The sequence below is a fragment of the Rissa tridactyla genome, chromosome 1 (genome assembly GCF_028500815.1).
Source record: "Rissa tridactyla isolate bRisTri1 chromosome 1, bRisTri1.patW.cur.20221130, whole genome shotgun sequence".
Classification (NCBI taxonomy): Eukaryota; Metazoa; Chordata; class Aves; order Charadriiformes; family Laridae; genus Rissa; species Rissa tridactyla.
The window spans coordinates 184,473,431-184,489,589 of NC_071466.1; the positions used below are offsets into that span (position 1 = coordinate 184,473,431).

Consider the following 16,159-nt stretch of genomic DNA (forward strand, 5'->3'; position numbering starts at 1 on the left):
ATTTACCCATGAAAAGCAGACAATCCAAAACAAATACTAGCCACAGATTTGGACTACCTGGTGATCCAGGAGTACATGTGGAGACTCTTACTCCCCAGGGTGGCCTTAATGGACATAATAATTTAGTGGATGTAACCATCCACTCCTTTTGACCTTCTGACATAAATCCTGCAGATTTAACTATACATAACTACATACAGCTATATGTAATTGTCTCTTGTAGTGGCTTGAGACTCCTTTGAAAAAAAAAGTCTAAAAAACCTGAATTTAAATGAATGAAACTGTTAAAGTTACTAATGTTATTAAAGACATTCTAATTTTAACTCAAACCAGAAAATGCACAGTATGTTAAACTTGGCAATAAGTAAATTACTTTTAATAATCTGCTAAAACCAGACTGATTTAAGGTTGACCTTTTCTGCAGGCAGGTTACTTGAAAGCAGTGCCTGATTTCAATGCGTTAATGATATGTAAAAAAAAAAAAAAAAACATACTTAGACAGCTTCTGGGTGTGTCTTTTGCCTGAAGTGAATGCATATTTTAAACAACATACGTTTGGACTTGAATCTGTAAACTCGTGTTTATCTAATTTAAAATAATCAGGGACTCAAAGAGACACCATTAGAGCCAACCCATAACATCCCAATGCAGGGTCTACAGTTCACTGTGCAATCTCCTTTCCTCCACTCCCACCTCACCCAGACTACTCTGCTCGGTAGCCTCCTGGAGGAAACTAATCTCATTAGCCAAAGAGAGAGCTTGAGGGTCTAGTTTTACAAGAATTTTTCTCTGCTTCCCCCTCCTCAACAGCATCCCCTCAGGCTGACCTATATTCAGGCTGCCATGGAAAGGGCCTGTCTTTGCGTAACCACCATAAATAAGTCCTCTTCCTTGTGCAGCTACATGGAAAACTGGATGAGGGAATTATTCCAACTCAGAACTGAAGCGGGAGGTGGTGGTTGTTTTTATTTTTGATGGGGCTTCAGTCAAATCAGTCCCTTAATCCTGTTGAATATGCATTTACACTAATGCTGATGCCAAACAAGGGTCGGCAGAAATCCCTTGCTACATGTGGAGATAACAGGGCAGAGGAACATGAAACTTCTCATTTTGATATAAACTTACTTAGGGCAGATATACTCCAGCCAAACCTGTGAAGGAGACACTTGTGTTTGCTTATGTACAGTCACGGCACATTCTCAACCTAGAACTAATGATGGAGAGACCCCCTGGGCTTGGGGGCTGCCTGCGCTTGCTTCATATAAGGTGCAGAATTGATCCCCGAGAGTTCTGAAGAGAGCAAATCTCCCTGTGGGAAGAAAGACTTTCTCTCGTGGGCTCTGAAGTACAGCATATAAGCATTTTAGAATTCACATATAATAAGTTTTAAAATGTTTTATTGAGTATTTTGAGAAACTAAGCTGCAAAGACAAATGGATTAATTTTCTGAATTGATTTACCTTGTTTAATTTAAAACAGCTTCATATATTATTAGCACTAAATATGCATTAGGTTTTTGTAAGAGCACAGTATTCCATGACTGCACGAGTGGTTTTCAAAATTAGAAAACCAGTAGTTCTTGGCCTTTTCAACATTTTCATCTTTTTTTTCTTTCTTTTCTCAGAGTCTCTCGTTCCATAGTTCACATATGCACTGTGTATATTATTGACTGCTATGATAAAGTAAGTTCAAAATGCTTTGTTTCCCTTTTTTCTTTCCCTTGGATGTTAAAACTGACAGCTTAATGACTGTTGCCACTTACTAGTGAATCACTGTCCTTGCCAACGCTCAAGATAAGACAAGCTCACTTTTCCCAAATGAGAGGCCCTTTGCTGTGGACTCTGGGAACTGTAGTGTAAAGGTTTAGTTACTTTAAATCCGCTTTAATTTTAGTAAGGCACTCAATAATTCTCTGAAGCAACATAAAACATGAACGTTTTCCTCTTGAGTTTTTGATTTCTTTGCAAAAGTAGCAAGTATAGCATATTTATCAGAGTACAGAGCAACATGTTTAAGTGTCTCTGTATCTTAGTACAATGGCGTGAAACAACTGGACAGCTAGAACAAATGCTGGCACTTTTCAAACGGAAGGAAGCTTTCCCACTGAATTCAGTGGGAACAGGTACAGGCTAATGATGGATAGCTTTGAAAATCTGAATCTGACACTGTCCTACTGGCTGTTTAGAAGAGCTCAGTGTTTCACAGGCTGTGTTGATCTAACATCACCCTAACGTTTTTGAAAGGAAGGAGAAGGCTGCAAAGAAACCGAACTATGACACCCCAACGCTGCCAAGACAGTTCTCATTTACAACAAATAAATGAGAGTAACTTGTAAATCTTATAATTTTTACCCTGTATTTTGTTTCTTTGCTTGCTTGATTTTATGTGAAAAAAAAAAAGTGTTTTCCTGCCTGTGTGTGTTCGTTTTCCCGCAGTAATTTCCCTGAGGAGCACCCGTGGTCAGCGGACACAAGCTGACAAAACACCGCACGGCTCCGCACACCCCACGCACTGGGAACAGACATGTGGCCACTGGCACGTGAATGTTTGCAGTTGCTCAGAACTTGCCTGCCTGGCATGCAAATTCACGATTCCTGGCAAACATGGCGTTTCATTTATTTAGTTCAACCTGGGCCCCGAGATACACTCGGGAACAACAAAAACAGGGACAAAGTTTCAGCCTTTACGAATCTTGACAGTAGGGCTGTCAGGCTTTTGGGGCTCCAGGTTCCCCAGTGTCTAAGATGTCTACAATCTTTTGGGTGAAACGTAAAGATATAACGGCGTGAGAGAAAGCAGAGCGTCCATGAGCAGTTTGGCATCTGCTGCTGCCGAGTGAGGGGTGCACGAAGCCTACAGTAACTGAATCCATCGCAGGGTCCAGGGCCTTACATATGGAACTCGAACAATAGGTATTTACTTAAATTACACAGATTACCTCAGAGATGTGGAATCCGCACGCCCTGCCCACTTCCCTGAACCTCTGGAGCTGTGATCCTGTGGGGAACATAATGGGCTTAATTACGGTGTCTGGACTCGCCGCGCAGGACCCGGAAGGCAGGAGTTAACCTCACCTCACCTTTTACATGCCAGTGACCCCCGCCTTGGCTGGGAACCTGCTGGGGCCTCTGCGGAGCGGCTTCTGGGTTGCCCCGACTCGCGTTAAGCGCCGCGACGGCGAAGGGAAACCCCGCACCGGCAAGGCAGGGCCCGGCCGCCCTCGCCTTCGCGCCTCGGCCCTGCCCGCCATCCTGCACCCCTACACACACCCACCCCTCCCCGCTCCCCTCAGCCCCGCGGGGCCGGGCCGGGCGGGGGTGGTGGCGGCGGCGGCTGTCACATGTCAGGGGGAGGGGGCTGCTGCGGGGCGGGCCGCGCTCGGGGCTCCCCCGGCCGGGCGGAGGCGGGCTGAGGCGGCGGAAAGTTTGCGGAGTGGCTGGCGGCGCTGCGGGGCCCCCTCCCTCCCGCTTTCTCCCTTTACTTTTTTACTACACCACCACCCCCCCACCACCCCCACCATCACCCCTCCCCGCCGCCTTCCCCCCACCCTTGGCGGCGGTGCCGGGGCATGAGCGGGAGCCGCCACCCGCGCTGAGAGGCGGGAGGTCGTGCCGCGCTCGGCTCTGTCAGTGAGGGAGCGCCAGGGACGGGGGAGCGCGGGCAGCGGCTCCCGGCCCGCCATGCCCCGCCGGCCCCGCGCCGCGCCTGCTGCCCTCCTGACGCTGCTGCTGCCGCCTCTGTTGCTGTTGCTGGGGGGCCGCACCGCCGCAGCCCGCTGCCCAGCGCCATGCCGCTGCGCCGGGCACCTCGTCGCCTGCAGCCGCCTGGGGCTGAGCCGGCTGCCCGAGCGGCTGCCGCGGGGGGCGGTGCAGCTGTGAGTATCGGGGCGGCGGGGGGCTGGGGGTACCGGCCGGCGCCCGTCCGCCATCTTCTGCCCCCTGAGGGCCGGGGTGCCCCGGCGGGGGCGGCGGGTCCGGGTTTTGGGGAGGGAAGCGTGGTTTTCGCGGCGGTAGCGGGGCGGGAGAGGGCAGCGCCCGGGGCCGGCGGCCGAGCTGTCAGCGGGGGCGGCGGGGCAGCGTCCCTCGGGCGGGCCGAGGGCCCGGACCCGGCTGGGGTTGGAGGGGGAGGATGGCGATAAGGGCCCGGGACGAATCGGTCCCGGCAGCGCTGTTGGGTGTGCTGAGACGGGGAGGGGAAAAAAGTTCTGATGAGTTTTTTTGGAAGACGTGCGACAGTCGTCACGTTAATACTGATGTGCGTGTCGGGAAAACTGGTTTTATGTGTGCAATTCCTCATCTTCGTCCCCCGATGGTCGTGGGTTTGATGACTTTATTGGCACTGGAGGCCGCCCCGTTGGGTCCGGTGTCACGGGTGACGGAATCCGCCGTAACGCGCCCTGAAATGCCATCTGCCGAAAATTTACTTTCGGTGACCAACTTTTACGGACGGAAGATAAATTCTGGGAGCTTTCTAAAAGCCTGGAAATTGCTGAGGGACTTCTCACATTTGTTTTTAATCTCTTGTCACTCCGAGATCTTCTATATTAGCCGTATTAATTTTCTATTACATTTCTAAAGCAGATTGAGATAAGGACTTTAAAGTAAACAGGAAGACTTTCAATTAGTTGTGGCTAATTCTGTTCAATTGCCTCGTCTGGAGGTCATGCTGCTTCACTCATGAAATGTGGATGGCTGTATTGACACCATATGGGACTGAGCATAGGAATGGCTCTGGGAGATGAATATTTCCAGGAGTGGTATATAGGAAAGTGTGAGGGTAAAGAAACTTTTTTTTTTTCTTTTGGCTGATGGGATTGAAGCGTACGAATCAAATACCGGATCTGCTTTACATTCAACAACTGCCTTTGCTTCCTATTAAATTTCACCCCTCCTGTTCTTTTGAAGTATTCCGTATGCTAACATAAGTTTTCTGACAAAACCTAAGGCTTTTTTGATACTAAGCTAAGCTTTGTATCTTAGTTTCTTAGCTTACTTTAGCACTGTTAAGTTAAAATTCAGGTGTGACAGCATGCTAAACAAAAAAACAAGGAAAAATCACAGAACTTTCATATTCAGAGTTGCTTTAAAAAGAGTTTTGCATTAGCAGTAATCCAAATTTGTCTTTTTCACTTAAGTTACTGAGAGACAATAAAACACATTGCAGGGCTTTTTTGTTAGCAGAAGGGAGGTTTTTCTAATTAGAATTCCCTTGGTAGTGTAAATTGTCCTTATGTAAGTTCACATTCCTTTAAAAGTGTGAGAAAATAAGTTCCACTTGTATAAATAAGCTTTGGTCTGTTGTAAGAAACCCTGCTGTGATTACTCATTGGACAGCTGTGTCCCTCGCTCTTAAACTCACAGGAGTACATCTTTGTAGGTGTCACCAAACCATGTGGTCTGGCCGCTTTTGTGTAAATATTTCTTTTGTTTGTGTCAAATGCCTTAGAAGTACCCTGCTCTTTCTTCCTTCCCCTCTTCTTAATAAGAGACCAAGGAAGAGTGTGGCTGTTGTCTGTTACCTCCAGCTACTCCACTACTTGGGACTGGGATTGCGCAATGTTTAAAATTATAATGCGTTTCAGTTTTTACATACGCAAAAAAGGTTTGAATAGCCTGGATTATTGTTGCAACAAGCTGTGTACTTACAAATTGTAAAAGATTGTTTATGAATTTTATTGGTATATATTTACTGTGTTTTCCATGGAAATCCGTGGCGGGTATAGCCAAAGGCTAGTAGTTTAATTACAGCCTTTCCAATCCTCTTTAGAAAACAACAGCTATTACACCGTGTTCTCAACATACGCAGGCAAGATCTCCCAAGCACGAGAGGGAAGGCTCTTGAGCCTGAGAAGGTCCAGGCCCGTCTTAGGCTTTACACCTTCCTCTCACCTAGATGGAACGTCAGATGGAGTTGGCTTTCTGAAGCTCCCTTTCACTCTTTCGTTCCTTTTGTGTTCAAATTCCCCCATTGAAATAAAATGAGAGAATCTAATGTGGCAAGGCTGCGCAACTTCAGGACAGACAAGGAGGGGGAAAAGAAAATGAGCCTGAGTGCTGAGTTATGTCCCCTACTTTTTCATGGCAAGTGTGAGGCTACTGCTTTGTATGGAAATGGCTTCACAAAATGTGGTGTAAATAGGTATAATTGCCAGCTTTACTGTAATTTTTAACCCAAAATACCATCTTCTGTGATGCTGCCATGACAGAATGTGACAGACTGCTGAGAACCGATAAGCATTTGTAATGGTTTTGTGTACAAATAGTTTTGAAGTTAGATTCCGATTTACTTCTAGGATGTGTGTCCCAGGATTGTTAAGAATGTGGCTTTGTTGGAGCTGATGTAGCAGGGCTGGAGGCAGAGGGAGGGAGGGAAGGAGGAAGAGTGTTGAGTGTTGGCCAGTGTCCTCCGTGTGTGCAAACTCCCGGTGGCACTGCCGTACCCCTGGCCAGGTTCACCGAGGAATGCTAAAACTGTCGGTGGGGCAGGAGGGAAAGTCTGAAAGATGGTTTTCACTTGTGTTTGTATTACATCTTTAGTATTTACATTTTATAAATCCTCTAGTTCTCTACCAGATTTGCCAGAAAAAAGGGCCATATGGTTTTCACAGCTGTTTTTCAATATTTTCCAGACTAAAACTTGAACATAGCAAGCTGATTTATGAGTCACTTTGGATCAGTGTCTTAAAACAGCTACAGCCTGGCTTTTTGTTTTTCAGCTCTCCTGATTTCTGCTGAATTAGCAGCTCTATAGGCCCCAGTGGGACTGATTAAGAAGCTGTTGCTGGATTTGCATTTTAAAATTTGACTTGGGGCTCAGGTTTCTGAGTTCTCTAAGGAAGAAGATGATAATTGTGACTAAGTGTTGTAAATTAAGTTAGAGTCTAAAAGTTATATTTATAAAATGTGTGAAGAAACACTCTCCCTCTCCCTTTTATGCATTAGGCCTTCCTTTCAATTTTTTTATCATACAAACATTGATGTTCAGGGTTATGTTTCAGCTTTCTAATACAGAGACTTGTGAGTTATGAAATATGGTCATACAAACGTAATGGAATATAGAAAATAGTTTATTTTGTAGAACGGGTTCTTAAAGGGCCTCAGAACTATGGCATGTTTTTTTCAAGTGGAAGCAATTCTTAAATGCTCCATCATTTCTATTAGAAATCTGAGGTGAAGAACAGGTATATGTACTTTTTATTGTTATAAAGAATTTCTTAATATAAATCTGGTTTCTGAAGTTTCTGAGTGCATTCATTGTTATATCTTTCATGGCTTTTGAAATTCTAGTAGCAAAAGTAATCACAGAGGAGATTTTCTCCCCACTTCTAATGTGGTTTTAACAGACAAGGAAAATTCAGAAATGGAAAATGCATAGTAATGATCTTAGTGTTTTAACATTGTCAGTTCCATTTCTGTGAAGGAAGAATACTGAGTCGTTTTCAAACATTTTCTTCATACTCGTTTAGAGATACGATGAGAAATGAATTGGATTGAAATCCACTTGTAGCTTTGCAACAAGGATGATAGATTTTTATATTTAAAAAATGCCTCAGATCCACTGCTCATAAGTTTCAGAAACTTCTGTAGGCTTAAGCTTCACTTAGAATATTAGTAAAAGACAAATATTTTAACTCTTGGTTCACTTCCAACCACTCTGTTTAATTTAAATGTAACTTGCAAGGCTTTTTTGGGTGAAGTTTCTCATGCCAGTAGCACTGAAATAATGTTTAATAAAATATTTATAATCCACATTTTATCCAACAATTGGTAGACAAGCATGTATACAGTTGTGTGAAACAGGCGATTCAGTATTGTCTGGGGTTTTTTTGTTTTTGTTGGTTTGCTTTGGGTATTTTGCAACTTGTGTTTGACAACCTGTTGTAAGGAAACCAGGAATGAGGATTTTGTATGTATGTATCTTTTAAAAGTCGGTGCTACGTGGAAAATCTGAGGGTATCTTTAGTGTTAAAAAACAAACACAGAAAAAGTAGTTTGAAACCTAGTGTAAGTTGTTACGCTCACGGTTGCCTTGATAGACTCCAGATGGATGTGAGCTTGAGCTATGAGTGAAAGTGTCTGGCTCCAGTGTGGTGATCATGCACAGCAGTGGTTGTAACTGCAGGATTTTTTATAGTTTAAGGGCTCTGCCAGATTTTTTTTTTTTTTTTAAACATGTTATAACTCCAGCAGAACAAATCTACTCACGTCTGTTACTGTCTGGTAGGTCCTTTAGGCAAACATGTTTTAAATAAACCTTTTGCAGGGTTTTTAGATGAAATGAAGAAATGCAGGTTTTTAGCACTAATGTTGAAAGCTCTTTGTTGAAATAATTACTGATTCCTAAGTCTTGTCTGAAGCATGAAGAACAGTAACATGTTAGGGACTAACAGCCATAACTTAACTGAATTTTGGCTGTTTATTTGCATAGTTCTTATAATCCCTACAGACTAAAGCCAAATATTGAATTAAGTTTAAGGGTTAAAATTGTCTCTACTCTGTCTGCTTTAAAGGACCAAGTTAGATTCCCCCTAGATCTTTGTAACAGCATACTTTTTCAGTCTTTACATTTAAGACTGCAGTATGAGAATTTCAAATCTATGCAGTTAATGTCTCCAGGTGTTAAACAAAGGGATTTTTCTCCAGTCTATGGCCAGAGAAATGTTTGCACTAGATTTTTAAGCAGTGAACGATGCAGTCCTCTAACTCAAGTGTGGTTAACCTCATTTACAGGAGAACTCAAAATCATAATGATGAAACGAACATTTGTGGGTTTTTGAAAATGTTAACACTGTATTGGTTTTCCATCTTTTAAGAGGAGAATCTGTAGGGGTTTAGACACCTGGAAGAAGGCGCAGATATATATTGGCCGCTTGAGTTTGGGGCTGAGTCTCGGAAAACATTGCCTCTGTGGGCACCTGAAGGTGATGGAGGGTGTTCCCATTCTATAGGTGGCTCCCCCCCAACCCTCACCCACCCCTTTTATTTGGTGCTGGAAAATGCCTTTCGCACCTGCGGATCTGCCCTGTGCCCACTCCTGTGCAGCCCTGGCTTGGGAAATTGTGTTATCTCCTCCCTGCCGTGGCCCCGAGCCAGGCACTGGTGCTACAGCTCTGCAGCCCGCTGGGTCTGAGCCAGTTGTCTGTCTCAGTGCACACATCGTAACCGACTGCTGGTCGTACCCCTCATAATGCCCATACGTGCCTGGGATTATTTTTAATGTTTGAGTTGGGTTTTTTTTGTTTTGTTTTGTTGGTTTTTTTTTACTGCTGACTCCAGGAGAGGACAAAAGGGACCGTGGAATTATCCTGGCAACATCGAAAACGTACTGCATAAAGCACCAAACAGTCTAAAGTCTAAACCATGGTTTTACTATCCCCATGTGCTGTTTAAGAAGCCTGGGTGCTCCTCTGGGTTGTAGCATTTCACTTGTGTCCAAGGATCTGCAACAATGGGTGCAGAGAAACCGGAATTCTCTGGATCTGCAGTTGTTCAGGGCTTAGTCACAGGGGAGAACACCTAGCACAGACCCTGAACCTGGCTTGATTTAAGCCAGTTCAGGTCCATGTGGAGCAAGGATATGCTGGTCATCAGGTTTCTTTGATTCCAGAACTGTAGATGGAGAGTAGATGCATTCATGGCAGTCAGGCCTGTGTTTGGCATGCTCAGTGTAGGTGACTGTACTGAGTTATATTATCCGGAAAAAGTAAGGAATCCTGGAGTTTCCTCATAGATTCAATTTGAAATACATCATGGCCGTGTGGCTTGATGAGAACCCTAAGCGTGTTGGATGACTGAGTTCTTAATTAGCACTATTATGAAGCAAGAGAAATGTCTTTGCCTTTACCTGATGGTACACCAGCTCACTGCTGAAGCGTGCTGATACAATTCTTTGTGTCTGCACTGTAAAGTCTCACCAGTGTGAGTTTAAGAACTCCTTGAAAATAGTGCAGTTTTTGTTTGCTCCTTGGATAAACCCAGTGTTATAATGTCCAGTGAGTGCTTTGCAGATGGCTGAATTGGTGTGGGTGAGGTAGTGACCGGCTGCAGTACGGGAGCAGGAGGGTTCATGTTGTGGTGGATGAGTGACTAAGAAGAGAGAGGTCTTCAACAGGGCTCACCATGGTTGCAAGATCAGTTGTGAATCTACCACTGTGTAGATCTCTATAGATGTGCAAGTTTGAGTTTCTGTAATTAGCTTCTCTAGCCTCTATTGTGTGGACATTCTTTTATTTCTGTGATATTTCCAGTACTTCTGAGGCTACAGCAAAAGTGGACTCTATGGTGGTGTGAAATGCTTGAGAGGACATAAGGACGTAAGAGGACATCTTCATGCATGGTGTCAAGAAAATAATTTCTTGACAGTGGTCAAGAAAATGTGTTGCATTCTTAGTACCCTGGCTTGTTTTGTGGCAAACACTGCAAAGCAGTAACAAGATTTCTTATAAACTGCATCAATATGTATTTGAGATCTTCAGTGCAGAGTGGTACAAGCTAAGTGCTCAAGCTACTTCTTCAAGTGTGATTAAGCACAGTAGTAATGTGACTAGTATACGGACATCTTAAAACTCAGAACAGAATTAGGCCTTCCGGTGTGTCTTTGCTTTTGATTTTGCTTAAGATCCCCATTGAATTTGGTTATGTAGGGATGAAGTCCTCAACTGTGTGAAAGCATGAAAATAGAATTGAGATTTATGGACAGTCCTGATTGTGTGCTTGCAATCTGTCTGTTGCTTTAGAGAAGTGAGTGAGTACATGCATAAACGATACAAATATTATGACTGACTCAAGGAATGAGATTGCAATGAGTATTGGTTTATGAATTTTCCTTGTAACCAACAGGTTGCTTTAGCCAGATCTTTTGTTGCGAAGGTATAGGGGAGAGGGGTTGTTGATATATGAGTCAAAATCTTCAGATCTTTTTCATGGGTCTTATACACATCCCAATGAACAGCTCTAAATTGTTCAGAGGTATAGGAAATTCTTTGACACTGCTGGCAGTGATCAAGGTATTTACACTTATTTATACCTTGTATACTCAAATGAGTTTCTATTCTAATTTTACTAACGTAAAAAACTCTTTTTATGTACTTGGAAACAAAGGATAACATAATTTGGATTGTAATTTTGTTGCTTTACCTGATACATTGTGGCAAAACTGACAGGCTATTTATTTTTGCAACTTCATAGGGACTTAAGTCACAACAAATTATCTTCAATCAAGACCAGTCTCTTGGATCACCTTCATAGTCTTCAGGAAGTGTAAGTCAATTTGTCTTAATTAAAAAAAAAAAACTAAAACAAAACCCTCCCCCAAAAAAACCCAGCCAAAAAAACCAACCAGTGTTTGTGTATGCTAATTGTATAGATATTTCTGTAGGGATAATTGGTTGAACAACAAAGACGTTGGCTGTTCTGATACTTTAAGTGAAACTGGAATTATTTTTGAATTTTGGGATGACACTATTCGGCAATTTAGCAAGTCCAATGTACATACTTGTGATTAACATCAAAGCTGACTCTCCTTTTTTTAATATTAATAGGAAGTTGAACAGCAACGAACTGGAGATCATTCCAGATCTGGGACCAGTCTCTGCAAATATAACTCTTCTGTCTTTGTAAGTAGATCTTACTCTTGTCCCTAGTTAGTGGAACTAACTCTACAGGGTTCGTGGAAATATGTGCATTACAGAGATTAAAGTGAAATAATTGGAAATAGAGCAGCTTGTGGTTAGGAAGTTGATTATGTCATGTTATTTAGCAGGTTGTTTAAAATGTGTATAATTGAGCTTAATCCATGTAGTTTTTATGCTACCCTCAGATACAAAGACTGCATTAGAATTAATTTATGTTGTGGTAGTGCCCAGAAGCCTCAGCCCAGTTGTGCTAGGCACTGTACAAACATCAGTAAACGTTATACAAACTTTTACAATGCAGACTTTAAAACAAGAGTTGCACTCTGTCATTATGCATCTTGGCTGAAATCCCACTTGCGCCAAATCATGGCAGAATTCCATTAATTTCAGTGGGCAACATGGGGAAATCCCTTTGAGACGCAGCTTCAGGACAATTATCTAGGTTAGAAGTTGTTTTACCAGTGTCTTTAAAATGTCTTTTTGAGCCCATTTTAATGTGTGGCATAACTTTTTTTTTTTAATGGCTGCAGTTAATACATATAATTGTGACACAATTATGTCTATGTTCATTGTTTTGTTTGAAAGAAATCAGGAGATTACTTGATGCGTCATCTGTAATATGAGTATAAAGTTGTAAAAGGCATATAGGGCTCATAACCCAAACCATTTGATTTTAAAGGAAGTTTTATTCCTGAAGTTTTCACTTGAAATTGGTTTGATTTTTTTTTTCCCCCTGTGATACAGTTTCTCTAAAATGTTGAAGAAACTGCTAATGAAAGTAGTTACTATCATACTATTAATTGGAAAAAAAGAAAAGACATGTTTTTTATGTGTGAGATTTGGGGTTTATCAGTGGGAATCTAAAGTGTCTAAAGCTACTAATAATGTAGCCCTCTGGCCAAATCCTGCCCTTGAATACAAATTGCAAGTTACCTTTCTTGAAGAAGCCTGAAGGGTTAAAACAATACAGTAAACTTTGGAAAGCTGTTCAGTTAATTAAATTGATCACTGTTCAATTGCTTACATCTGGTGATTTATAGGGGTTTGTTTTTACTCTAGGCCCAGGTCAGCTAAGTCAGCTGGTGCAGCCGCTGTGTCTGGACTGCTCTGTTTGAATAAGAACTAAGTGACATTTGATACTGATGTGGTTTCTTACAGATCAGAATCAGAAAAGAATGAAAGAAAAAGCAGATGCTGTCTGACAAATAACTGTTGAATTTAAGCGTATCTTCTATTTTGCGTTAGTGTTAACATTATTTTTACACTGGCATAGCATTCTGTAGTTCAGGCATCTAGTTGATCTAAAGAATATATATATGTTGGGGTTTTTTTTTTACCACCTTGCTGAAGTTTTTTACCACAAGGTTGGAAATATTAACATAATAAAGTGGTTTAGATCCTTCTGCCTTACTTCTGATGAATACAAATATGAGAATTTGTCTTACTCTAGTCTTTCTCATTGAAACTTACCTAGTTTAGATAAACCTAAAATCATCCTTCTGCAGCTGTCCAAAGATTTCCGTATTCCTTTGGGAGAATAGAAATTGGTCACTGCTGGATTGGTTGTTCCATATCCTTAGGTCACTAGCTTGGTTGATTTACTCAGGTGGTGAAACATGGAAAAACCTTTGTTAGGTCTGTGCTTTGCACTATATATGCTGACACTTAGAAGGGGTAAAAAAAAAAAAAAAAAAGGTTTTTCTACAAGCTGTTACCATACTACCAATGCAGTTAAAGTTGGTCGGATTGGGTGTTAGCTCATTCTTGTTCTAATTTCCATTATTTCTCAGTGGTGTCGGGAGATTACTGAATTCAGGTGTGCTCCAGCTGAGATTTAATACCTATTCTATGACCACAGCAGAGTTTCCTTGAGGTTAATATCGTAGAAATAATTCATTAAGTAATTTAAAGGTTTAACTTAAGAATGTCAGTGTATAATAATTAATACAATTGTTTGTATCAAAATGGATGTACATAGAACATGAAATTAGAGAGTGGTATTGCATTGTTCAGAAAACAAAGCATCTTGTTTCTTTTGCAAAGGTTTCTCTTTAAAATATAGAAGAGAATCATAGAATCGTTTAGGTTGTAGGAGACCTTTAAGATTGTTGAGTCCAACTGTAAACCTAACACTGCCAAGTCCTCCACTAAACCATGTCCCTCAGCACCACATCTACACGTCTTTTACACACCTCCAGGGATGGTGACTCAAGCACTTCCCTGGGCAGCCTGTTCCAATGCTTGACAAACCTTTTGGTGAAGAATTTTTTCTTAATATCCAATCTAAACCTCCCCTTGCACAACTTGAGGCCATTTCCTCTTGTCCTATCAGTTGTTACTTGAGAGAAGAGACCATCTCCACCTCACTACAACCTCTTTTCAGGTAGCTGTAGAGAGTGATAAGGTCTCCCCTCAGCCTCCTTTTCTTACAGTTTGGAAGTTATTTATGTAAAGATGTTAAATCTCATTTTACAGAAAAGAATATAAATAAAGAGGAATAAACATACAACAGTTGTCTGGCATTAAAATATATGTAATATAGTGGTATCATAGATGGATAAATATTCAATTAATGATTTTTTTTTTAGAAGTGAAAAAAATATGTTCACTTATTTTTTTTTTTCCATGTTGGATATTATTTGGAGGGGTTGAATCAAACTGAGTTAATGTATCTAAGTCATGCAAAGAGAACACATGGAACAATTAAAATATAATTTTTAGAACCACTGTTCAAAGAATAACAGTACTTGAAACATCTGATGACTTTTTCTAGGATTTTAAACTTTCATATAAGAGGAGCTTGTGGAGTCTTTCCAAAACAAACCACTGTTTCCTTCTTGAGTCTTTGTTCTGACTTTCAAATAACAGCAGAAAGGAGGGTGCTAGTATTCTGAAACTTGATTTGATTATATTTCTTGTGAGACACATATACATTGGTTCATTACTGTCAGTTGAAAAGCCAGTTGTTTTTCCAAGGAGTCTTCAAAGAATGCTGTGGTAGTGGTACCCTCCTTTCTTGTTAAAATCTTCATTGTTGAAGAAACTCTTCTGGCAAGAATTTATTTCACTTCTCAATACTTGTCACTCAGCTGTGGAGCCTTAGAATTTTACCTGTTCTGCAAGAATTTTCTTGCCCTGCAAAGGAAATTACACTGCTGGTATGTCTGCAGTGAATAATAGTGCAGGTATCTCCATGCAGCACTGTATATCTAAATTCTTTGAACAGTGTAAACAAGCATGGGTGGATTATCATGTTAGTGTAGTTTCCATTTCTGGTACTACCTCATTTCTAGCTCTCTAATTGATATTTATCTAGCTTAGATATTTACATACTGTTGAATTATGCAGGGTAAACATACTCAGAGCAGTAGATGTTCCCAGTCTCATGGTCTGTCTGTAATATGAAACAATGATGCCAACATTTTGTTTTTATGGATGCCAGGTGAGAGCTGAACACCATGGGAGAGAAAAGTACCAGGCAGGCACACACCCCCCCACCACCCTGGGAAGACCTTATGTCTGTGTGAAAGAGTGTACAAGCACATGTGGGCATAGGAGAGCTTCTGAGCCTCCTGGGAATCTGGAAACTGCTGTGAACTAAATGGGTGGTACCTTGTGGTAAATCTGGTCAGGAGGCTTTAGGTTGTGAAGCTGTGATAGCTTGCCTGATGCTAACAGATATATATATAATATGTTCTGGACAGAGCAAAGAGTAGGATTCATCTTCTGTACCCTAAATTCTTGAAAGTTTGACATTGTAAGTATGAGTTACTAATTGTAGATCCTCTTCACAGTGAGTGGAGAAGAAAAGGCTCCCTCTGAAGTGATTTGTCTTCCCAAAGATAGTTCAGATGACTTTTCTACTGAAGACCATCCAGATATCTATTTTGAGCTAACTTTTAGGTGTCTAAAGTTAGGTTCCTTTTGAAACGTCTAGCCAATGTACTTGGGCATGCCTGTCTTACAGTGATGTTACCTGCAAAGGTCTGATTGCATCTTTCAGCATATTTGACCATTTAAGTCAAATACTTGAAACTGAAAATGCAGCGTGTTCTTTTTGTGCAGTTGATCAGCCCTTTTCTCTGTCTTCTGTGGGAGAAGGCAGGAAGGGAGCAGTTTACCAAAGCAGAAAGAGAGAAGTTCAGCCATTTGCCAGAGATTGCCAGCTCTCCAGTCAGCACAGTGGCTCTAGCCAGGAGGCCGGGTCACACCAAGTCCTTGACAACATAAGCGTTTGGAGAAAATACTGGATTTAACAACTGATTACCACAAAAATACAATGTACGGACACCATACACAGTAATACTGTATTTATCTATTTGTAGAACTAAAATATGTTAGATGTTTCCCAATTTGCATTCCTGAAGTGCTTGTAAAAATGGTTAAATAAATAGAGAATTGCTTTAAATGGTTGTGGTATTTGTATACTGGAAATTCTGCATTTCTGGGAGAATAAACGGATTATTTTTCATTACTTCTAGATACGTGGATCGCTTTTGTGTCAGGTAGAGAAACAGGCACTAATGC

The 16,159-nt window shown here is 41.6% G+C and overlaps 1 protein-coding gene across 1 annotated transcript in view; it reads left to right on the forward strand.

Moving 5' to 3' along the window:
- The first annotated feature begins 3,586 nt into the window (after positions 1-3,586).
- Positions 3,587-16,159, forward strand: part of LRIG3 (leucine rich repeats and immunoglobulin like domains 3) — a 45,775-nt gene continuing 33,202 nt past the window's right edge. The window contains exons 1-3 of the mRNA XM_054188431.1: positions 3,587-3,874; positions 11,187-11,258; positions 11,540-11,614. Coding sequence (XP_054044406.1) covers positions 3,681-3,874; positions 11,187-11,258; positions 11,540-11,614 — 341 coding nt within the window. The 5' untranslated portion in view covers positions 3,587-3,680. The remainder of the gene's footprint in view (positions 3,875-11,186; positions 11,259-11,539; positions 11,615-16,159) is intronic.